Raw genomic sequence first — 22,282 nt, 5'->3', positions numbered from 1 at the left:
GCGCAATAATAGAGGTTGATTCTGGTGTTCTTCGACTTTTCCACCACAATCTTCTTTCTTGACAAGCCTGTATTATACACCTTCACATTTCACCTGATATCGTACTTAAATCACTTTCAAATACTACATACTGGGCAAATACTATTTGCTCTTTAATCTTCAACCTTAAACAGTTGTAGATTGGTGAAGCAACGAACTTAATCATTCGTGTTTTGCATCTCTTTTTCCAGGTATCACAACCCACATGCTGCCAAGACCAGTATATGTATATACTTTCACCTCGCAGAGGTACATTTCCCATTGGCTAGTTGCCATATCATTGAATTGTATTGCAAGATTCGAGCATTTTCACGTCTTAACAGATGATATTGTCTTGGTTCAGGAATCCGATGTGAAGGCCGAGTCAAAACTCATTTTGGGCTGATTTTTCTGCAACAAACTGATTTCTACATATGGAAAATGAGCAGTTTCAAATCATTTGAGTCCCAAATTATGTGCTGCATATATCTCTGCCGATATCATTCCATTTGTATCCACAGGTGATAACCACACTTTCCTGTTTACTTACAACTGATACTACAGACACACAACAGCATAGTCTAGTTCTAGTAGATAAATACATTTTGTGATAGAGGTTACCCTTTTGCGCTCCCTAGTTAGAGCTTATAAAAAGCCTAATAAAATGTCAAAGTCAATAAATAAAAACAAAAACTAGACTATTTGATCACCTCTAACTGGACAAAGCTCATTGTGCGGGATCACCTGTCACCATCATCTTTTATATCGGCTTCGTACGCCCTTGACGACGAGAAGCTTTCTCCGTCTGAAGAGTATGACCCATGTTCTTAAGATACCAAAGCGCTGCTTCCGCTGCCTGCTCAGCTGCAAGTTTCTTCTTGTGATGTGGATCCCCAAAACATTCCAAAACCGTTATCCGAGAATCCTTTTCCTTAACTTCAATCGTAGCTTTGACTGTAAATCTGAACATTATAAAACAACAACAATATGGATGCTAACTCACTAACTGAGTGATGGCCTGAAAATGTAAAAAGAAAGTGCAGAAATTGGTGTCCCCTTACGATATCCTATGGCAAGGTCCCTCGGCGAAACTCTCATATATTGGTGTTTTCCAATGCCTCGCAGAACATAGCTGATACAACTGTGATTTGGCTGAGAGTCTTTGAGTCTCCTCTAAACAACATGCATGTGAACAACGGAACAAAATGTCAATAAATCAAATTCAAAAAATCTAAGAGATGATAGTAATAATTGACAAGTTTTTAGCTTTCTGATTATCTAATGCGATAGCAGCTCTCCGAGAAAGCAAACACAACGCACTAAACAGTCATAATATTACATAAACGTAGCTTTGCATTTCATCCCTAGAAGTCAAAAAAGCCACAAAAGAGTACCTTCAGTAGCAGTGGGCTCTGCTGTGTGAGTCCCCAAATCTGCTTCTGGTCCGGAAACGAGATTATTCTCCTCATGACGAGTAGTGTTAGACTGGATCTCCATCGCGTTACCTTCTTCAACAGTATCATTAAGCCTCCTTAGCTTGAACCCACAGTCGCATCTCTGTAGCATCATCCTCTTTGGTGTCTGATAAAAATAAAAAATAAAAAATAAAAAATTAAACTGATCTGACAGAAGAAAACAGTATTAACCATCAAGTTAGGGTTTTTTCACATTGGATTAATGCTCTTAAACAAAAACAGCAAAGGAAAAACACTAAAAATTGATTCTTTCCTCCACAATTTTAAAAGATTTGAGTCAAAAAGAGAAATACAGATATTTCAATCTCTATTTGAGATTTCTTACCAAAGAGGATGAAGAGATGGGATTTGATGAAGTAGGAAGATACATCGTTTGAGATTAATCTATCTTTTCTATCGGATTTGTTTAGCTCCTCTAACTCCTGCTTTCATCTACTACTCTGCTACCTTCTGTGTTTATGTTTTTAGTCTTCTCTGATTCTAGTGAACGCCGTTTTGTGTCTGTGTGTGTGTGGTGTGTACTTGACAGATATTTTTGTTCATTGGAGTTATTTGGGCTTTAAAATTAAACAGGCTTTTTGTTTTATTTGGTGAATATAAGGCCCGACCTATTTATTTACTTCCACAAAAATTATTATAGTTTTATCATTTGTTTTTGGTTTGGTTTTGATTATAGTAAAGCTTCATGTATATTGAAAGTCAAACGTTTTCAAGGAAAGTAGAGTCTGCAGATGATAAAGATAAGCATGTAGTGAATGTGCAACTGCATAGCATTCAATTACAAACGGTGGCACATCATTCTAAGCAACTTATGATTCACCTACTTAATTTAACAACAAGGCCATATGTATATATTGAAGTGTAAAACTATAAAACTAGCTAGGAAACTTATGATTTAGAATCAGATTCTACTAGAGATATTCTGATCCGATGTTATACAGAGGTCCTGTGCCATAAATGAGTTGTAACTTTTTTTGTCATCTGCCAATTTGTGTAAGCAGTAATCATGGATAATCCTCATCCGTCTCTCGACATTTACTATTTTCTACAATTTCCCATGACATGCATCCAGCTCCGTATCTCACATTTATATTCATGAATACGAAATAGGCAATTAGGGGAGAAAAAAACATATTAAATGGTCTTTAAGTCTATTGATCATATATATAATTGTATTTGTACGTAGAAGTTTTCTATCAAAGAAGAAGAGAAGTAGCTAAAAGATAAACAAACAAGGGGAGGGGATGATGAAAGCAAAACAACTACTTGTGGTTGGATTTTTGTTGTCTCTACTCCTTTTAGTCACCCACACAACAGAGTCCATACAAGATCACAAAGAGAACGCTGAAGCTGCAACCGTAAAGGAGCAAAAACAGTCAAACAGAGGAAGACGCAGCGGTAGCGGTCAGAACCGTGGACGCAGAAGCTGCGATCCTCTGTATCAGTACTTATTTGGAACATGTGGCCACTGGCCTTTTCCTACAACGCCTTCACCGGACAACCCCTTTCTCCCTTTCCAATCACTGCGTCCACCGCCACGTCCGAGGCCGCGTCCAAGGCCGTCTCCACGTCTACCACCACCTTTGGTTCCGTCTCCACCCCCACCAATGCGTCCAAGACCGCCCCCACGCCTACCGCCTTTTGTGCCGTCTCCACCACCTTTAGTTCCATCGCCGCCTCCACCGCCACCTTCACCGCTTGTTCCCTCGCCCCCTCCTCCCTCTCCGCCACCATTTTTCTTCTTCCCTTCACCGCCACCGCCCGTTATAGTGTTTCCACCACCTTTGGTGCCGTCTCCTCCTCCGCCGCTACCAGGTGGCGACTCGATGACACAGCCCCCGCCGTTTTGGCTACCGCCACCAGCATTCCAAGACGAAACGCCGCCGGTGTTCTCTCTTCCACCCCCCGAGGATGAGTTTCCGCCAATGCCACCAATAACTTGGCTGCCTCCTCCTGATGTTCCCGCCCAATCCTCACCGGCGGTTGATGAGACTTCTGATCAGATACCTCCACCGTTAATGGAATCTCCCCCACTGATCATTTTCTAGTCTCTCTTGTGTCTTTTCTTTACTTTCTATTTTACCTCTAGGTGGCTGGTTACTGAACTTACGTGGATGTAACGTAACGTAAAACATTTTCATGTTTTCTTTAAATTATGTTATTCATATAGTTAGTGAGTTACGCATCAAATTCCTTAATCGACATATTTCTTTCGTCTAGAAAAATTAGCCTTTGCCTCTCTATACGGAGCCCTATTTTGTCTAATACCCAATGGGCTGTCAGAAGTGAGAGTTTAGAAACATTGGGCCCAAACTATGAAGGAATACGAGATATGAAACGGTAAACTGTAGTGTAGTACTACTGTATGTACATACAATGTAGTTTCAGAGTTTGCGTGTGGCGGTGTGGGTCAGGTTGTTTTAAACGAGGTAAGGAAGAGGAGCTGCCAGCTGAAGCAACGGCGTGGGATAAGATAACAATTTACAACAAGTCTCGAAGTGATGAAGACTCCCCTCTTATTCAATCAATCAATGCGTCTTCTTTGCATTTATATTTGCTTCTTCTACTACGCCTCTTCCTTCCCTCTTTATTTGTCGCTTCATCCTAATCCAACGGCCTCAAATTTCCATCTTTAACATTCAATTTTTTTCTGATGTTGTCACTTCTTGAACCAACTCGATTAAGATTAAACACGTTCCTATTGACCCCCGTAGCGACGGGTTTCGATCCGGCCGTTCATATTCTTCCCTTGGCTACTACTGTATGCATAAAACAAAACAAAAAGAATGCCTGCACTCGATATTAAGCTGAAACAGACCTTTCTTGAATTTGAAAGACTCGACCCACTTCCGGAAAATAACCAAAAGAAAAAGACGAAGTATAAAAGAGTGCTTAATTCAATTTCTGTGATTTTTGCTCAATTCAACCAAACATGATATTGGCCAAATGTTTGTCTTAACCGAGAAATAAACTTATGCTTGGTTTATGTGTGTTAAGTAGTAGTATTAGATTGTTGTAACTTTGCAACAGAGACAAAATAGTTCTGTCGATACTCACTTCAATATTCTTTGAGCAGAGTGGCTGTGTGCTGGCTAACACTTACCTCAGAGCTCTAAATTCTGAGTCAGTTTTAGTTATTGCCTCTTTTTTTACATTGAATTGTGTAACCAAATAAATATTCTCCTTTATTACCAGAAATATTCAATGAATCCTTAGAAACTTTGGTAGTGACAAACTTAAGAATTGCCAAAAGTCCAACATGATCGATTCGACTATATAAACACATTACACATACTTAGTTTAGTTCTTGCATGCCTTACCAGAAGAACAAGATGAAAATAATCGTACTAAGATGTGTAGTTACACTTCTTCTGCTCAGTGTTTCAATAACAGATGCAATAGAGAATCCACACAACAGACACAGAGACGAAGACAAGAATAGGTTTGCTAGAAGAAATAAGAGAGACAAAAGCAGAAGACGAAACCGAAGTAGAAACGGAGAAGCCTTCTCAACAAGGTGCGACGTGTTTTTCCGGTGCATTTTCGGCACTTGCGGTCAATGGAATTTCCCTGTTTCCCCTTGTCCTGAAAACCCTTTTTTGCCTCCTCCGGTGATCTTACCACCGCCTCTTCCCCTTCCGCCTCCTCCCTCACTTCCTCTTGTCACACCCTGCTCACCACCACCGCCTCCAATCATAGAAAACGGTGCACCACCGCCACCGTGTGTTACCTGTGTACAAGCATCACCGCCGCCACCACCAATTGCTGTTCCTTGCCCACCTCCGCCATCCCCACCGCCGCCTCCTCCCCCACAGCCTTGCATTACTTGTGTTCCAACCCCAGCACCGCCTCCTCCACAGCCTTGCATAACCTGTGTCCCAACCCCGGCACCGCCTCCTCCACAGCCTTGCATTACTTGTGTTGCAGCCCCTGAACCGCCTCCTCCGCAGCCTTGCATTACTTGCGTCCCAGCACCAGCTCCACCTACACCAGTACCTTGTCCGTCGCCGCCAGTTACTCCAGTTATGCCATTTGTCCCTACACCGATTCTTATACTCCCTCCACTGCCGCCTTTATTTCCCGTTCTACCACCACCGTCACCATCGGCGACGCCTTCCCCTGTTCCAATCCTACCTCCACCTGCTCCGGTTCTACCCCTTTCTCCACCCTCTGCGCCGCTTCCGCCACCGTTATCTTCTTCTCTTCCCTCACCACCCCTTCCTCTAGTTTTATCGCCACCGCCACCTGGTAGCTCGGTTTCACAGCCACCGTTTACAATGACACCACCTCCTCTCTTAGGCGACGGAGCTCCGGGTATCACCGGTTCACCTCCTCCCCTACTAGGTGGCGGAGCTCCGGGTATCACCGGTTCACCTCCTCCCCTTCTAGGTGGCGGAGTTCCGGGTATCAGCGGTTCACCCCCTTCGCCGCTAGTTGCCGACATACCGCCCATGCCACCAATAGCATGGTTTTCGCCGCCTGATATACCTACTGGATCAACCCCGCCATTAGACCGGTCTACATTAACGCCGCCAGCTGCACAATTTCCACCGCCGATTACAGCCATCGGAACTCCTCCACCGGTAGATGATCTCCCACCGGATGTAGTCATCGGTCAACCACTGATTCCATCGCCCCCTGATCAATCTGCGCCGGAGCTTCCACCACCTGATGTAATCATCGAACCACCAATTGACCAGCCAACACCTTCATCACCAGTCACTCCCGAGATACTTCCTCCACCGGTCCAAGAATTCCCGCCAATTTTACCTCCACCGACTGAAAACCTCCCTTCGATTTTACCTCCCCCGGCTGAAGATTTCCCGCCAATTTTGCCTCCACCGGTTCAGGACTTTCCGCCGATCTTACCTCCACCGGTTCAAGAATTCCCTCCGATCTTACCTCCACCGGTTGAAGACCTCCCTACGATTTTACCTCCGCCAGTACAAGAATTTCCTCCGATTCTACCCCCACCGGTTCAAGAGATCCCGCCGGTATTCACATTACCACCGACTGTAGAATACCCACCGACAGTTCCAGTATTCTCCACACCGCCAGTCCTCGGAGATTTCCCACCGCAAACTCCCGTTTTTACCAATCCGCCAGAGGTCACGAATCCATGGCTACCGCCTGAGCAACCGCCGGTAACGTCATTCGCGCCACCGATCGAGTCCATCCCAACGATACCGGATAATCCAATTCCGGTTACACCAATCCCGGACATGGGTTCAAATCAACCATTGGTTCAGCTTCCTCCTCCCACTTGGGATTCACCACCATTTAATCGTTAATTATAATTTTCAAATTCTCGTTTAAAAAGAAAAAAATTATAAAAATCATGTAATGGTGTAATCTAAACGTAATAAGCCGCGAAATGCCACTTTGTACAAATTCATTGCTGTCATTTGCATTTGAATAAGAAGAAATGGATTGAGTTTCCACGTGTCATTTTGTTATCAGCTCAGAAATTGGATTTAAAAAAGGAAATTATAATAAAAAAGTAAATACTGAGTTGGCAGAAGAAGACAGTAGTGAGTGTTGGTGATGTGGATATGGTGAAGTTTGTATCTGACTCCTAATTGGTCAGAAATCTATCCACGACAGCCTCTCAGATTTCGTGTATAGATTCTCATTATCTCACATTGTCCCTCTAAATCTCGATTCTTTCTGCTCCCAAAAAACAGAGAGAACAACCAAACAAACCACATTTCTTCTCCACATCTTGAGAGAGAAAAAAAACAGAGGAGTTACATTAGAGATCTCATGGCGATGGCGGTCTCCGGAGCTGTCCTCAGTGGGCTTGGTTCTTCGTTCCTCGCCGGAGGCAAGAGGAGTGCCACCGCATTGGGAAGCGGCCTAGGCACTGGTGCTCAGAGAGTTGGCAAGAAAACTCTTATTGTCGCTGCTGCGGCTGCTCAGCCTAAGAAATCTTGGATCCCTGCCGTTAAAGGTGGCGGCAACCTCCTTGACCCTGAATGGCTCGATGGCTCGTAAGTTTCTTCTCTTAAATCTCTCAGTTACTTGTATGAACGATGCTGGTTTTTTTCATGCAAATCTCGCATGTACAGACTTAGAGCTTGAACAATAGATTTTGATAGTTATGAAGGTCGGATTATTATCTAGTTATTGAATCAAATGTGTATGATACTTGCAGGCTACCCGGAGATTTCGGGTTCGACCCCTTGGGTTTGGGAAAGGACCCGGCTTTCCTGAAATGGTACAGAGAGGCTGAGCTGATCCATGGGCGATGGGCGATGGCTGCGGTTCTTGGGATCTTCGTCGGCCAGGCCTGGAGCGGTGTGCCGTGGTTTGAAGCTGGAGCCGAGCCAAGTGCGATCGCTCCCTTCTCGTTCGGGTCACTTCTTGGAACCCAATTGATTCTCATGGGTTGGGTGGAGAGCAAGCGATGGGTCGATTTCTTCAACCCGGATTCCCAGTCGGTTGAGTGGGCAACACCGTGGTCAAGGACCGCCGAGAATTTCGCAAACTATACCGGTGATCAGGGATATCCCGGTGGAAGATTCTTCGATCCGTTGGGTCTCGCCGGCAAAAATCGTGATGGTGTTTATGAGCCGGACAGAGAGAAGCTGGAGCGGCTGAAATTGGCAGAGATTAAGCACTCAAGGCTCGCAATGGTTGCCATGTTGATCTTTTACTTTGAGGCCGGGCAGGGGAAAACGCCTCTTGGTGTTCTTGGTTTGTGAAAAAAACGGCATATGATGTTTTTGAGTCTGTAGATATAATTTCTCCTCCAAAAACCTAATGTTCCTCTTCTTCAATGTGACATTTGGGAAACGATCATTAAATCATTGCTTTAAATTGGCTTGCGAAAACTGTAAGATGAAATCATGAGGCTTGTTCGCAATAACTTTATTATCACAACTCAAATGTGAAAGGGAATACTAGACACCAATGAAAGAGATCCACAACTTCATTTCTTTGCAACAATTGCATGATTGAAGAGCTCCAGGTGGAACAATGGAGTTAAAGAACTAAAAAAGTAAAGCAACTTTCTTCCCTACAAAGTAAAATGCCTAAGAGGGTTTGAGCAGCTTAGTCTCACTCACAACAGAGCGTTGCCTGAACCAAAAAGAGTGCAGAGATAAAAATCATGGGGTGTCTACCACATAAAGCTTAGAACTTGTAATCCGGGTTGTCACGAAGGCTGAGTTTTGACAGGACAAGGCAGTAAGAATCCCAGTCAGTTCGTCTAAGATATTTCAACAGTTTCTTCCGTTTCTGCACCATTCCTAAAAGTCCCTTCCGCGAATGCTTGTCCTACGTTTATAAAGCCACCAACAGGTATAACATAAGGTGTCAACGGTTAACTTCACAAAAGTATCGTAAACAGTTTGACGTTTCACCTTTTTGTGTAGAGATGAGGATAAATGCTTGATCTTAGTAGTGAGTTGTGCCACTGCAAGGAGAGACCACATACATCACATGACAATCGGACTTAGAACATGTATTCCTTTTGATGGCTAAAGCCAACATTGATCAGAGCACTGGCCTTATGTAGAAAGTACCTTGCACACGTGCAGAACCACAATCTGATTCCGACATCTTGAACTCTTCCCTTACTTTTGTGAGCTCAATTTTCATCTTCTCCGCAGAGGACATGTTATCTGGGTGGAAATACTTTGTTGACGCAGTCAAATAAAAAAGATCAATACCCACAGTTTCTTTTAATGGTCACAACCGAGAATTGTAGAAACTATCATAGCCGAAAGATCACTAAAGGAACCAAAGAAGCCTTTTGATTCCGACTAAATCAGATTAGCAAGTAACTAGCTTCAAAGTGCAAGATTAAAAAACTTACAGTCTCAACCAGCTCCCCTTTTGGAGGAAAAAGCTTGTATTCAGGTATACCACCCAAATGGCCCACAATGTCGAGATTCTGCTCTGCAAGCAAAGAAACCTTCTTATATAACAATTCGACAGCAAAACATAACTTCAGACAACAGTATCAAACCAAGATCTCAACACCTTGACACCTAAGAAAAAATCAACAATTAAGTAAATCGCATAGAGAGAGAGAGAGAGAGTCATAAGAGGCTCAGGACGTACGAGAAATAACTTCATTTTGGCCAGAGTCATTCCTAATAGATGACATAACACTTTTGAGTGCTGTAAAATTCTTAGTCCGAGATTGGGCCTCTTTCTCTTCCACTTGCCTTAACTTAACCAACCTCTGGTTCAACTCCTGCAATGAGAACCATCCTTCTTCTTTATCTCCCTCTGGCCTAAGCGTCCTTAGTTTCTCACCTAATTCTTCTTCGTTATAGAACGTTAAGAACTCTGTCGTCGTCTCATCTGTTTCACCTTCCCTTCCCTTCCTCTCATCCATACCTGTGCCAGACAGCAATGCTTCTCCTCCACTGCTCTTGAAGTTTCCGAACAATGCTCCTTTCCTCCCCATATTGTTAAAAGTGTTAGTTTGCGTCCTCAAATTCTTCAAATTCTCCAATACGGTGCTCGTATTGAAAGACTGGGCTTTCCGGTTCCTAGGATCCGATGAGTTTGGTGCGGCGTTCTGCTTATAGAGGGACTCCAAGGAAAACTGCGGCGGAGATTGTGATGGATTCTTCGGAGGTGGAACCGTGGATCTCCGCTGAAACTTGGCGAGGTTCATCCCCAAATCCTGTAGAGACACGCGTGACTGGTTACCGGAGAAACTAATCGACCCGCGATTCTGAGACTGGGCATCGGATCTGGGGAATGGTTTCCTCCCTTGCTCCTGCTGATTCTGTAATTTCTGTTTCAGTGTGGTCTTGATGTCAATGAAGGAAGAAGAGTACGAGGAGTCCGACGGAGACGGAGAAGACGGCGACTGAGAGGGTTTTTCTACAGATGCGTTTGCAGCTGGAGGAGGTGAGTCCGATGATGAATTTGAGAAAAACCGAATCAAAGATGGGTTTGATGGCAACCTTTGTTGGCGCCTAGCGAGATGAAGCGCCATGATTTTGGCTGCTCCGAAGGGATTTAGGGCTTTGTGTGTGTAAGTGGAAGTGACGACGATAACAGATTGCAGGAAATGCGGTTTAAGTGAATCGAAATGTTACATTTTTCCGGTTCATCGAGAATCAGAATTGGTTAAGCAGAAAGTCTGATAAACCGGATATAATTTTAGAAACATGGTTACAGATCGAGACACGTGTCTAGTTGGTAACGTTTCATGTGGAAAAAGGCCCAATTGGGACTTTCTATTTCGACCCACGAAGTCACAAAAGCCCTTAAATTGATTTTCTTACTCACCGACAATTTATATATTTTGTTTTGTCAATTTTAAATATGAATGGACACATGAACTTAGAAATTTCAATTCTAGCCAAACAAAAAAATAAAAAAATAAAATAAAAAAATCCGAGTTCAATGCATACTTGAGAAAAAAACATAATTCAACTACTAACCAGGTAGATTATAAATGAACATAAAAAAAAACAAAGGATACCGTAAAACTCTATCCAACCATAGTAGAAAAGGCATCTAGAGACAAGTAGTACTAGTACAATCAATCATGAAAAATGAAAAGTGTTGTCCAGTAAGAATGGACCTTCGTCACACGTCCACAAAACTATCCGGAAACTGCATTGATAGAGGAGTAATGGGATGTTACTGAACCGTCACGCAAGCCAAAATAGAAAGCTCTCAGTCGCTCACCGCGCGTCGCGTGTGGTACAGAGTACAGACCACAGAGACTACGGACCGACGCCAACCCTACTTACTTACTTACTAAACCCTTTTGCACAAAGTACAAATATACTAAATGCCACGTCTGTATTCTCATTGGGTCCCACTTTCACCAAGAAAGAAAAATATGTAAAAGACAGATTCACAAATAATTTCAATCTATAATAACTGTGTGAAAACGTTCCCAAACTATATACATATATATATATGGATTTTATAAATATATCCTACCCATTAAATATGCCACGGAGATTTTTCTTCTTCTCCACTTTTCGCCACCATTTCTTCTCTTCTCCTTCTCTCTCTTTCTCTCTCTCTCCCTCTCTCTCAAATCGGTGGAAGGTCCAACATTAGACTATGACCGGCGGAGACTGGATACACGAAGCCATGTGTGATGATTCATTGGTGGCGGAGGCTCTGATCTGCCTCTTACATGCTGAGCCCTCACCTCCTGGGATGACGAGCGGCGGCGCGTCGGATCTCAAGCTGAAGTGGACCGTGCGTCAGAGGAGGACCAAGGCGGCGTCGTTGAGGAAGAAGGGAGATCATGACACCCGTGCTAGTCCCACCACGCCACTTTCCTGGAGCGGTGCCACTTCTTTTAGCGGCGGTGCTGCTGCTGCTGCTGATGGTTTTGAGGAGTCAAGCCGTGCTGTGAAACTCTCTGAGGCCGTTAGATCTAAGGTTCGTTCGATCATTTCCCTTTTTGGTTACTCTGTTTCATTCAGTTTTTTTTTTGTTTTTTTTTTTAAACCTCTGCGTTACTCTGTTTTGTGTTTGTTTGACGTATATACCCCTTGGTATGCGGCGTTTTGACGGCGGCTATAGCCACCGTGCTACACAATACCTAAGCCTAGTCGTATTTTGTTTTCTGTCGATTTATACAAACTTCACGTAATCTCAGTCTTCCTTGTTTTCCGGAACTACTGCCACTTTTGCTCCTATTTGTTTTTATCTTAGGGCCATTTTCGTCATTTCCGCCAGGGATCGGCTTTTTCGCCGGTCACGCAACCTTGGCCTTTCCGATCTATTCTCCGACTTCCCGTTGACCATATAAAATATCACTCCTGCTCTTGTTACTCTTGGACGTCAAACCCATCCACGTTCTTAATTACTTAAAAAAAAATCTATCCCCACTGCTTTTTTCCTTTTATGCGACTCAGCTTCCTCACATCTAGATGGTTTGTGTTTAGTGGGCGACCAAAGTTGGCGTCATGACTCATGATGCTTTGTTCCTGAAACTGTTCGCTGAATTCAAGCAAGATTGTACACACCACCAGTTATCATCCATTCAATGACGAGAGTACCCTTGTGTCTAGGAGAGGGTAGTTGGGTCAATTAGAGAAGTTATGGCTGGCGTTATTTATAATTGCTTATAATGAGGGTTGCCTCTTTTATGGGTCGAGAGGCGTTTTCGTGGCGGATTAGGTTTGGGGGGGTTTGGTGCGTCTGTCTGTGGTGTAATCAGATGCGGCGTGGATCATCTTAAGTCTCATAGGTAAATGGCTGACGTGGAAAAAAACAAAGTCAAAATTTAAGCTCTCACACCACGCGGCAGTTTGACTGGCAAAATCCAAAGCACCTTTTTTGGTCAAAATCACTCTCTTCTCTTTTCCATATTATTGGTGACAGTCTTCTTTACTTACCTTTGCTTATTTTTTTTTTTTTTCTCTCTATGGTTTTTTTATAAGCTGCTGAATTATAATATCTTACCAAAGTAGAAGAACCCACAAAGTCACCATATTTTTGGGTTTGTGAGTGATTAAAAGAACGTGATAAGGACAAGTGGGTTATGTGGATAATTCGTGACAACAAAAGTTGTGGTGGGGTCGTGGCCTTGGGGAGACACGCGTAAAGACTTCCCAAGTCACGCTCCAGTCACGTGATTCTATTCTTTCGAATTTTTAGTGTGTGTGTCTCGATGTAGGAGAAAAAGATGCACTCATGTTCATATTTGCTTTTTTTGGGTCTTAAGTAGTTGACTAAGAATATTGAAGATTCTTTTCAATTCTTTTTTGGTGATTTAACTGTCTAAACTTTGGTGTTTTCATATAGTTTTAGGTCTTTAATTTATGTAGGGATGTCTTGTTCTTTCTTGATCGTTCCCTTTAAGCTTCTGAATCCTCTAGATTTCATAGAGATTCTTTCATCTTCTCATTGCGTATCCACTACTGTCACATCCCCCTCTTGTTGAGAACTTGGAATTATGGAATCAAATTTAAGATTATGGGCTGGTCTGCACCCTCATTATGTACTTGTGAATGACACTTTTCGCTGATTTTAGGCCTACTTGATATATATATGTTGTCAGAAGCCGCAATCTAATGTTTTATGGTGGGTTGTTTGATGCAGATATCTCAAACGAATGTAACAACAACCACCCCTTTCAAGAGATCAAGAAAGAAAAAGGTAAACCAGGAAGAAAATAAACCATTATACGATTATTGTGGAATCACCTTTATCTCCTACTTAAATCACTGTGTATATGTTGCTGCTGTCTACAGACGCTTGCTCAACTTAAAGAAGAGGAGAGTTTGCTCTTAAAAGAAAAGAAAGGCTTGAAAAATGTAAAATATCTTTTCCCCTTTTTGTTTTGGTATCAGGTACAAAAGCGTTCAAACTCTTAAATATTTACATTTGTTGCGTGAATCAGGAACTCGCAAGTATGCGGGATCTGCTCAAGCAACAAAGAGCAAGAAACGAGTCTTTAAAGAAGAAGATGCAGGTTTAAACCAACTCTGAATACGATCCCTCTTGTGAGTAACATAGATTAGAATCTTTTAACAGGATCATATTCAATCCTCTGCAGGCTGAATCACAAAAGAATGAGGATTCCTCCTTCTTGCTCCCTGACCTTAACATTCCTCTGGATAACAACAACCCGAGCCCTGAAAGTCTCTATGGAAGCAGAGCTGATATTATATAACTACGAGACACAACAACCCATCAAAACATATTCTTTTGTCGTTGACACGTTTTCTAGACTACGCATAACTGTAACTATATATGATATGGCTAAGAATATAGATAGATAATCGTCGACTCTTCTCATCCCCTTTGGCTTTGCAGACGGATAAAAAGATTATGATGACAGAGGAGAGGAGACTAGTTATTTTTTCTTATAAAAAGTTCTTTTTGGTGTTTTTCTTATAGTAGGATACCAAATCGTCCTAGGTTGTAGCAAGTTTTTGCTCTTGCCAATCTTTTGTTGTCTTTTGCTTCTTTTCCCACCTTTTGTCATAAGATGAGAGATGTTGTAATTAATAATTTACTAATCATCTTCCACGTATGTAATACTGTCAAGTGCCAAGTGCATTTCTTCCTTGATTGTTTTCTTTTTCCTAATCACATTCACATGGGACTTTCCATCTTTTGTGATGTACTCACGATTAGTTTATTTAGGCCTTCATTATTAATGTTTGGGCTCAGTGGTACGCTGTATATATGTATATTAGGCCCGCATAATTAATATCCTGTTTTTTTTCGGATATTAAATTAATTAGTAATTAAAAATAAGAATTTGATTTTCATTGAAAACTCAACAATTGAGCGGTCGATTACGTTTGAATCTTTCAGAGCAATCTCTACATTTATAAAAATAGCTCAACCATCACAACAAAAATACTACAATTTTATAAACTTCACTTTGTAAATATAAAAGAGTGTAAGTATCTATCTGTATACGTTTTAGATTTGTTATTAGAATTAGCAAAACCATGTAAAAGACAACAATTATCAAATTTTAAAAAAGGATAAAGAAAAGTTTATTTGTTTTTTTTTACCTTTTTAAAAACACAGAATTCATTTGAGGGAACATAATGTATAAACTATAAAGTTTAGACATCATTATATGTAATTCCAGTTTTGATATCTCTCCTATATATAAATTAAAAAATGTAAACTATAATGTTTGATATTTATTGATCAACATTATCTAATAAATAAAAAAATTAATACAACAAATTATATGATTACAGTAATTTTTATTACTTTCGTACATAACACACAACAACATACTAAATAACAATGATAACTTAGTATCATCTAATAAATAAAAATTATAATATAACAAATTATATGATTGTAGTAGTTTTTTGTTACTACCATACATAACACGCAACATCATACTAAATAAGAATTATAATTTAGTATCATCTAATAAATAAAAATTATAATTTAACAAATTATATGATTGTAATAATTTTTTATTACTACTGTACATAACAGGCAACATCATTCTAAATAACAACTGTAACTTAATAGAGATCATATGATATGTTTTGTAGTAAAATTTCTTTAATACACATTTTATTCCGAATATCGTATGACAATTTTTTTTGTTGATCATGTCATATAGTATATAATTTATATAAACAATTGATTTCCGTTAACATTTTATTATCGTGCATTATACGGATATCATCTAGTAAATATATAATTTAGTGGGTTATATAATATAGATTTGGTAATTTATTTTATTTTAAATATGCATATTATTGCAAGAGATAAAAAAAAGAAGTAAGAAATCTTGTTATAAGCGAACTGCTAGGACACATTTGGCAGCAGATTATTTAAGGTTTCCCCTTGTCTTGACCGCAGAAGATCCTATATTGTTCATCCGTTTCTGATTTCTCGATCAACTTAAACCCTAATCTAGTTCTGATTTCCCCCTTTTACCCACTGTTATCCTGAGATCAAACCCTAATCCTTGCAGCAGCCTTGGCCGCCAAACGCGAATTCTCCTCGATAGCTCTGAATTTGAGGTGACATATTCGAATCTCGTTTTTGTTTTGTTTTGTTTTGCTTAAGCCTTGCTTTTAGATTTCTATCTTGTGAAATTTGGGATTCCAGAGGAGATAAAGTATCGTCCTTTGTAGCTGGTGGGTATTTGGTTATTACAATTGGGATAATAGATGAACTTTGTTGATGTGATCAAGTTTGCTTATTTGTTTTCCTGGAGTCTTATTCCGGTGGGATAAGGCTATTCGAGGTGGAAGTTTTTGGCTTTGTGCTAGGATCATTATAAAAAAAAAAAAGGTTTTTACTGGTAAAAGTGAAAAATTTGGCTGATCATCACGAAATTCTAATCCCTGTTTTGTGGTCATTTGTTTCCGACTGATTTGGGATGACCCCTTTTTCTATTGCCATGTTTTGGTTTCTCTGTCTACATATTAATGATACTTTGCTCTTCATGTCTTGTAAACACAGGAAACTTGATGGATAATAACAATTGGAGGCCTTCGCTTCCAAACGGAGAACCTGCCATGGACTCAGGTGACTGGAGAACTCAATTGCCACCTGATTCACGTCAGAAGATTGTTAACAAGATGTAAGTTTAATATACCATAGAGTTACATCTCTGCAAAGTTTTAATCTTTTCCACTCTAGCTTTCGTTTTTTTGTCTATGCCAGTTAAATACCACAGATATAGAAGGTTATCGTGGTGTCGTTTTTCCCTGGCCAGTACTTCTGTTTTTACTTAGTTACTTGCCATTCGTGCAGAATGGAAACACTAAAGAAGCACCTTCCATTTTCTGGACCAGAGGGAATTAACGAGCTCAGGAGAATTGCAGCCAGATTTGAGGAGAAAATTTTCAGCGGTGCTGTTAATCAGGTTACTAAACCTCCTCTGAACTTATATTTTTGTTTCGTTAGTGTGGTAAATATGAAGATTTGCGAGGCAATGGACTCCACAACATGGAGAAGAACCTGACTTTTGGTAGCGGTAAAGCTTAGTCCTGATATATGGGATGTTAAATCCATGTATACCTTTCTGATACTCTTTTATATTGACTTTCAGACTGACTACCTTCGGAAAATATCTATGAAGATGCTAACTATGGAGACTAAATCGCAAAATGCAGCTGGTTCTTCCTCATCTATCCCTGCCGCTAATAATGGAACATCCATGGATTCAAGTAATCACGATTCTCACTCATGTATTGTTATGTCTCATTATCTGGTTTAATGGATAATTTTCATCTAATTTGGTGGTTTTTAACCTTTCCTTGCATAGTACCCACCAATCAAGGTATCCATATTCCAGGATCGTTACCAACCAATCAATCTCAAGCACCTCAGCCGTTGCTGTCCCAAACCATGCAGAATAATACCGCATCTGGGATGACAGGGTCTACTGCTTTACCATCTTCCATGCCGCCGGTTTCTTCCATAACCAATAACAACGTCGCAAGTGTTGTAAACCAAAACACCAATATGCAAAATGTAGCTGGAATGTTGCAAGATTCATCTGGGCAGCATGGCCTTTCCTCAAACATGTTTTCAGGATCCCAAAGGCAGATGTTGGGGAGGCAACATGCTATGTCTTCACAGCAACAACAGCAGCCGCAGAATACACAATATCTTTATCAGCAGCAGCTGCAGCAGCAACTTCTCAAGCAGAACATGCAGTCCGGGAATGTTCCCAATCCCAATTCGCTTTTGCCATCCCACATGCAGCAACAGCAACAACAGCAACAAAATGTACTGCAGCCTAATCAACTGCATTCGTCTCAACAGCCTGGTGTTCCAACATCTGCTACGCAGCCCTCCACTGTGAACTCAGCTCCTCTCCAGGGTCTCCACACAAATCAGCAATCAAGTCCACAATTGTCTGCTCAGCAGACGACACAATCTATGCTTCGTCAGCATCAATCTTCAATGCTAAGGCCACATCCACAATCCCAACAAACGTCTGGCATCCATCAGCAGCAAACGTCATTGCCACAGCAATCAATTTCTCCTCTACAACAGCAGCAAACACAAATAATGCGGCAACAAGTTGCAAATGGCACAGGCATCCAACAGAAGCAGATGATGGGGCAGCATGTTGTTGGGGATATGCAGCAGCAACATCAGCAAAGGTTAATAAACCAACAAAATAATATTATGAACATACAACAGCAGCAATCACAGCAGCAACCACAGCAGCAGCAGAAGCAGCAGCCACCCGCCCAGCAGCAGTTGATGGCTCAACAAAACAGCCTTCAGGGAACACATCAGCAACCACTGGGCACTCAAAGCAATGTTGTAGGATTGCAGCAACCACAACAACAGATGCTCAATTCTCAGGTTGGCAACTCGAGTTTGCAGAATAACCAGCACCAGGTGCACATGTTATCACAATCAACGGGTGGGCTGCAACGGACCCATCAGGCTGGCCATGGCTTGTTTCCTTCTCAGGGCCAACAGTCACAAAATCAGCCATCCCAACAACAGATGATGCCCCAGCTTCAGTCACATCATCAACAGCTAGGTTTGCAACAACAACCTAATCTGTTACAACAAGATGTGCAACAAAGGCTACAAGCTTCAGGCCAAGTCACAGGCTCTCTGCTTCCACCTCAAAATGTTGTGGACCAACAGAGACAACTATATCAAACCCAAAGAACTCTCCCGGAAATGCCATCATGTATGCATTTTCATCCTTTACTTTAGGTTCTAATATTTTACGTATTCTCTCAGTAGGATCTGATGTTGAACAAACCCTGTTTTTATAATTCTTAGCATCGCTGGATTCGACGGCACAGACAGAAAGTGCAAATGGTGGTGATTGGCAAGAGGAAGTTTTTCAAAAGGTTGTTCTCTCTTTTTAAGTGTGCTATATCTTTACCAGCTCTGGCTAAACTTATTAAATCTTCAAGTGATAAATGCAACAAGACAGGCAATCTTACACCAATATCACTGTGATGAGTAATCGTATGACTGCTTGTCTTTGTAGATCAAATCCATGAAAGAGACGTACTTACCAGATCTGAATGAAATTTACCAGAGAGTTGCATCCAAGTTGCAGCAAGTAAGTTTACAGTTTTCTTCTTTACTAGGAATATAGTTCGCACGTGTATTTCCTCTGGAACAGTAGTGAGCCTTCTGAAGAGTTTTACAAGTTCATGCAAGATCGGTTCATGTCACACAATATCTACAGAGATTGTTAAATAGAAACTTAACTCTCCGATATTTACAGAGATTGTAGTCTGTATCTATGTGTTTGTATCTTATCTAATTGGTTAAGTTCTTTTTTCTCTGGAGCAGGATTCCATTCCACAGCAACAAAGATCAGATCAGTTTGAGAAACTGAAACAATTTAAGACAATGTTGGAGCGAATGATACAATTTCTATCTGTTTCAAAGAGCAATATCATGCCCGCATTAAAGGATAAGGTGGCTCATTATGAGAAGCAGATTATAGGTTTCTTAAATATGCACAGGCCGAGGAAGCCAGTACAGCAAGGGCAGCTTCCGCAATCCCAGATGCAGCAGCCTATGCAGCAACCGCAGTCTCAGACTGTTCAAGAACAATCTCATGATAATCAAACAAATCCGCAGATGCAATCAATGAGCATGCAGGGAGCTGGGCCAAGGGCACAACAGAGTAGTCTGCCAAATATGCAGAACAATGTTTTATCATCTCGTTCTGGAGTTTCAGCTCCACAGCAGAACATTCCTAGTTCCATACCGGCTTCTAGTTTAGAATCAGGCCAAGGCAATGCATTGAATAACAGCCAGCAGGTTCCCATGGGATCCATGCAACAAAATACTTCTCAACAAGTAAATTACAGTTCTGCCTCGGCTCAAAGTGGGTTAAGTGCACTGCAGTCTAATATTAATCAACCCCAGTTAAGTTCCAGTTTGCTTCAGCATCAGCACATGAAGCAACAGCAAGACCAACAAATGACGCAACAGATCAAACAGCAATTTCAACACCGCCAGATGCAGCAGCAACAGTTGCAAGCGAGACAGCAACAGCAACAGCAACAGTTGCAAGCAAGACAGCAAGCGGCACAATTACAACAGATGAATGATATGAATGACTTGACGTCAAGGCAGGGGATGAATGTCAGTCGTGGGATGTTTCAGCAACATTCTCTGCAGGGTCAGCGTGCTACTTATCCTCTTCAACAGTTAAAACCAGGAGCTGTTTCCTCGCCTCAACTTCTTCAAGGTGCATCTCCTCAAATGTCACAACAACATCTGTCTCCTCAGGTGGACCAGAAAAATCTGTCAACTGTTAACAAGATGGGAACTCCATTGCAACCTGCAAACTCCCCTTTCGTTGTCCCATCTCCATCAACCCCCTTGGCTCCGTCACCTATGCAAGTTGACTCTGAGAAACCTTCTGGTACTTCTTCGTTGTCAATGGGAAATATTGCGCGCCAACAAGTAACTGGCATGCAAGGTGTAGTTCAATCCCTTGCAATTGGCACACCAGGGATCTCTGCCTCTCCTCTCCTTCAGGAGTTTACTAGTCCTGATGGAAGTGTTTTGAATCCTTTAATAACTACATCTGGAAAACCGAGTGCTACCGAGCTGCCTATTGATCGCCTTATTAGAGCCGTAAGTGTCACTGCTCATCTTGAAGTGTATATTGCAGCAGGATGGCTTTTGTAGTAGAAGTGTTTTTCTGATTATGATATATGCTTTCTGTTGTTTTCAGGTGAAGTCCATCTCACCACAAGCACTTTCTTCTGCAGTAAGTGACATTGGATCGGTTGTAAGCATGGTTGATAGGATAGCTGGTTCAGCTCCAGGAAATGGTTCGAGAGCTTCAGTTGGCGAAGACTTGGTTGCAATGACTAAGTGTCGTCTCCAAGCAAGAAACTTCATGACGCAAGAGGGAATGATGGCGACCAAGAAAATGAAGCGTCACACAACTGCAATGCCATTAAGTGTTGCTTCACTGGGAGGAAGTGTTGGTGATAACTACAAGCAGTATGCTGGTTCAGAAACATCAGACCTGGAATCTACTGCGACTTCTGATGGAAAGAAAGCAAGAACTGAGGTATGTTTTTCAGTTAGACTTCCCTTAGATATATCTGAAAATTGACACATACACAACAAAGAAATTTCGGAACCACAAGGCCTTGGTTTTCTTATTTTGAAGAGTCGATCTTGAACTGCAGACCGAACATGCACTTTTAGAGGAAATCAAGGTCATAAACCAGCGGCTGATAGATACAGTTGTAGAGATTAGTGATGATGAAGATGCTGCTGATCATAGTGAGGGAGCAATATCAAGCAAAGGGTGTGAAGGAACAACAGTGAAATTCTCGTTTATAGCTGTTTCTCTCAGCCCAGCCTTGAAGGCTCATCTCTCATCAACACAAATGGTGAGCATGGTCATCCCCTTGACGTTTTGTGAAAATATAATTTCATTTATCCTTTTATATATGTTTTGTTATTCTATTACAGTCTCCTATTCAACCACTACGTCTACTGGTCCCGTGTAGCTACCCCAACGGCTCTCCATCTCTTCTTGATAAGGTCCCAGTCGAAATCAGGTAAAAGCAAAATCCTCTAGTCTCAAGTAAATAGAAGCATAGATTTTAATACCGAGTCAAGCAAACTATTATCATATAGTAAAAATCTTCTCCAAAATGATCTGTTCATGTCTCTAGAAACCTTTTTTATCAGAAACTGCATCATCTTATAACCTTAACGCGGTCTGATTTCTTGGAGCAGCAAAGAGAATGAGGACCTCTCGTCCAAAGCTATGGCAAGGTTCAACATATTGCTAAGAAGTTTGTCACAGCCAATGTCGCTCAAAGACATGGCCAAGACATGGGACGCTTGTGCTCGGGCAGTGATCTGTGAGTACGCACAGCAATTTGGTGGTGGAACTTTCAGCTCAAAATACGGAACCTGGGAGAAATATGTAGCCGCTTCCTGAATCTGATGAATCTCTCTAGTCCTCACCGTGATGCACTTAATGTTTCATGTCGAAACTACAGAAAAACCAAAAAGGCTTCCCTTTACATTTCCAACTTTCTTTTGTTGTACATTATAAGTCTTGTCATACATACACACATGTATGATTGGGATTTTTTTTTTATTAACCAAAGCCTTATGCTGTATTATATTGAACATTTTTCAATTATATAATTAATTTTTGCTGTATGTATTTTGTGAAAATCTCTTTAGAGTATATACAGTTGTAACTTTCTTCTTTTTGAAGTGCAATTACCCTTTTCGGAATGTATTTTGAGACCATTCGCAACAGTTTCAATGTGACTGACAATTAGCAGATTATTATCATCATTGTAATATTCAGACAAAAAAAAAAAAAGTAAAAAAAAAAGACTAATTAGTAATCAAGAGGGTGT

The 22,282-nt window shown here is 41.3% G+C and overlaps 7 protein-coding genes across 7 annotated transcripts; 4 read left to right on the top strand and 3 right to left on the bottom strand.

Moving 5' to 3' along the window:
- Positions 1-477: 477 nt before the first annotated feature.
- On the bottom strand, positions 478-1,987 carry LOC17899599 (ribonuclease 3-like protein 1). The gene is made up of 4 exons (XM_006305626.2): positions 1,819-1,987; positions 1,413-1,599; positions 1,080-1,191; positions 478-980 (listed from the first exon to the last, which is right to left on the bottom strand). The coding sequence occupies exons 1-4, from the start codon at positions 1,861-1,863 to the stop codon at positions 779-781; spliced, it is 546 nt and encodes a 181-aa protein (XP_006305688.1). The 5' UTR covers positions 1,864-1,987; the 3' UTR covers positions 478-778.
- Positions 1,988-2,700: 713 nt separating this feature from the next.
- Positions 2,701-3,628, bottom strand: LOC111832661 (glycine-rich protein 5). The gene is made up of 2 exons (XM_023790267.1): positions 3,577-3,628; positions 2,701-3,488 (listed from the first exon to the last, which is right to left on the bottom strand). Exons 1-2 carry the CDS (start codon positions 3,626-3,628, stop codon positions 2,935-2,937), a joined length of 606 nt encoding a protein of 201 aa, XP_023646035.1. The 3' UTR covers positions 2,701-2,934.
- A 1,080-nt stretch (positions 3,629-4,708) lies between these two features.
- LOC111828739 (proline-rich extensin-like protein EPR1) lies at positions 4,709-6,888 on the top strand. Its single transcript, XM_023777384.1, has one exon. The coding sequence runs from the start codon at positions 4,805-4,807 to the stop codon at positions 6,782-6,784; it is 1,980 nt and encodes a 659-aa protein (XP_023633152.1). The 5' UTR covers positions 4,709-4,804; the 3' UTR covers positions 6,785-6,888.
- Positions 6,889-7,162: 274 nt separating this feature from the next.
- LOC17900066 (chlorophyll a-b binding protein CP24 10B, chloroplastic) lies at positions 7,163-8,302 on the top strand. The gene is made up of 2 exons (XM_006303223.2): positions 7,163-7,483; positions 7,648-8,302. The coding sequence occupies exons 1-2, from the start codon at positions 7,257-7,259 to the stop codon at positions 8,195-8,197; spliced, it is 777 nt and encodes a 258-aa protein (XP_006303285.1). The 5' UTR covers positions 7,163-7,256; the 3' UTR covers positions 8,198-8,302.
- A 104-nt stretch (positions 8,303-8,406) lies between these two features.
- Positions 8,407-10,506, bottom strand: LOC17899674 (probable 37S ribosomal protein S28, mitochondrial). Its single transcript, XM_023788969.1, has 5 exons — positions 9,561-10,506; positions 9,313-9,395; positions 9,020-9,131; positions 8,858-8,910; positions 8,407-8,771 (listed from the first exon to the last, which is right to left on the bottom strand). The coding sequence occupies exons 1-5, from the start codon at positions 10,450-10,452 to the stop codon at positions 8,628-8,630; spliced, it is 1,284 nt and encodes a 427-aa protein (XP_023644737.1). The 5' UTR covers positions 10,453-10,506; the 3' UTR covers positions 8,407-8,627.
- Positions 10,507-11,365: 859 nt separating this feature from the next.
- LOC17897058 lies at positions 11,366-14,553 on the top strand. Its single transcript, XM_006304143.2, has 5 exons — positions 11,366-11,867; positions 13,536-13,592; positions 13,688-13,750; positions 13,837-13,908; positions 13,993-14,553. Exons 1-5 carry the CDS (start codon positions 11,541-11,543, stop codon positions 14,107-14,109), a joined length of 636 nt encoding a protein of 211 aa, XP_006304205.1. The 5' UTR covers positions 11,366-11,540; the 3' UTR covers positions 14,110-14,553.
- A 1,191-nt stretch (positions 14,554-15,744) lies between these two features.
- On the top strand, positions 15,745-22,154 carry LOC17899190 (mediator of RNA polymerase II transcription subunit 15a). The gene is made up of 12 exons (XM_006306531.2): positions 15,745-15,946; positions 16,392-16,512; positions 16,686-16,797; positions 16,984-17,101; positions 17,200-18,594; positions 18,690-18,760; positions 18,904-18,978; positions 19,215-20,516; positions 20,617-20,961; positions 21,083-21,289; positions 21,372-21,460; positions 21,642-22,154. The coding sequence occupies exons 2-12, from the start codon at positions 16,400-16,402 to the stop codon at positions 21,847-21,849; spliced, it is 4,035 nt and encodes a 1,344-aa protein (XP_006306593.1). The 5' UTR covers positions 15,745-15,946; positions 16,392-16,399; the 3' UTR covers positions 21,850-22,154.
- Positions 22,155-22,282: the final 128 nt, after the last annotated feature.

This window comes from Capsella rubella, unplaced genomic scaffold, assembly GCF_000375325.1.
Source record: "Capsella rubella cultivar Monte Gargano unplaced genomic scaffold, Caprub1_0 scaffold_1, whole genome shotgun sequence".
Lineage (NCBI taxonomy): Eukaryota > Viridiplantae > Streptophyta > Magnoliopsida > Brassicales > Brassicaceae > Capsella > Capsella rubella.
Note: the sequence above shows the minus strand (reverse complement) of the source record. Positions and strands in the feature narration are given on the sequence as shown.

Coding starts and splice junctions, on each gene's coding strand:
- LOC17899190 (XM_006306531.2), top strand. CDS start 16,400: ATGGATAATAACAATTGGAGGCCTTCGCTTCCAAACGGAGAACCTGCC. Junction 16,798..16,983: donor TCAGCGGTGCTGTTAATCAG/GTTACTAAACCT, acceptor ATTGACTTTCAG/ACTGACTACCTTCGGAAAAT. Junction 21,290..21,371: donor ATCTCTCATCAACACAAATG/GTGAGCATGGTC, acceptor ATTCTATTACAG/TCTCCTATTCAACCACTACG.
- LOC17900066 (XM_006303223.2), top strand. CDS start 7,257: ATGGCGATGGCGGTCTCCGGAGCTGTCCTCAGTGGGCTTGGTTCTTCG. Junction 7,484..7,647: donor CCTGAATGGCTCGATGGCTC/GTAAGTTTCTTC, acceptor TGATACTTGCAG/GCTACCCGGAGATTTCGGGT.
- LOC17899599 (XM_006305626.2), bottom strand. CDS start 1,863: ATGTATCTTCCTACTTCATCAAATCCCATCTCTTCATCCTCTTTG. Junction 1,600..1,818: donor CCATCTCTTCATCCTCTTTG/GTAAGAAATCTC, acceptor TATTTTTATCAG/ACACCAAAGAGGATGATGCT. Junction 1,192..1,412: donor AGAGCCCACTGCTACTGAAG/GTACTCTTTTGT, acceptor CATGTTGTTTAG/AGGAGACTCAAAGACTCTCA.
- LOC17897058 (XM_006304143.2), top strand. CDS start 11,541: ATGACCGGCGGAGACTGGATACACGAAGCCATGTGTGATGATTCATTG. Junction 13,593..13,687: donor AGAGATCAAGAAAGAAAAAG/GTAAACCAGGAA, acceptor TGCTGTCTACAG/ACGCTTGCTCAACTTAAAGA. Junction 13,751..13,836: donor AAAAGAAAGGCTTGAAAAAT/GTAAAATATCTT, acceptor TGCGTGAATCAG/GAACTCGCAAGTATGCGGGA.
- LOC111828739 (XM_023777384.1), top strand. CDS start 4,805: ATGCCTTACCAGAAGAACAAGATGAAAATAATCGTACTAAGATGTGTA.
- LOC17899674 (XM_023788969.1), bottom strand. CDS start 10,452: ATGGCGCTTCATCTCGCTAGGCGCCAACAAAGGTTGCCATCAAACCCA. Junction 9,396..9,560: donor CCAAAATGAAGTTATTTCTC/GTACGTCCTGAG, acceptor CTTTGCTTGCAG/AGCAGAATCTCGACATTGTG. Junction 8,911..9,019: donor TGGTTCTGCACGTGTGCAAG/GTACTTTCTACA, acceptor CTCTCCTTGCAG/TGGCACAACTCACTACTAAG.
- LOC111832661 (XM_023790267.1), bottom strand. CDS start 3,628: ATGTTTTACGTTACGTTACATCCACGTAAGTTCAGTAACCAGCCACCT. Junction 3,489..3,576: donor CAGTAACCAGCCACCTAGAG/GTAAAATAGAAA, acceptor GTATCTGATCAG/AAGTCTCATCAACCGCCGGT.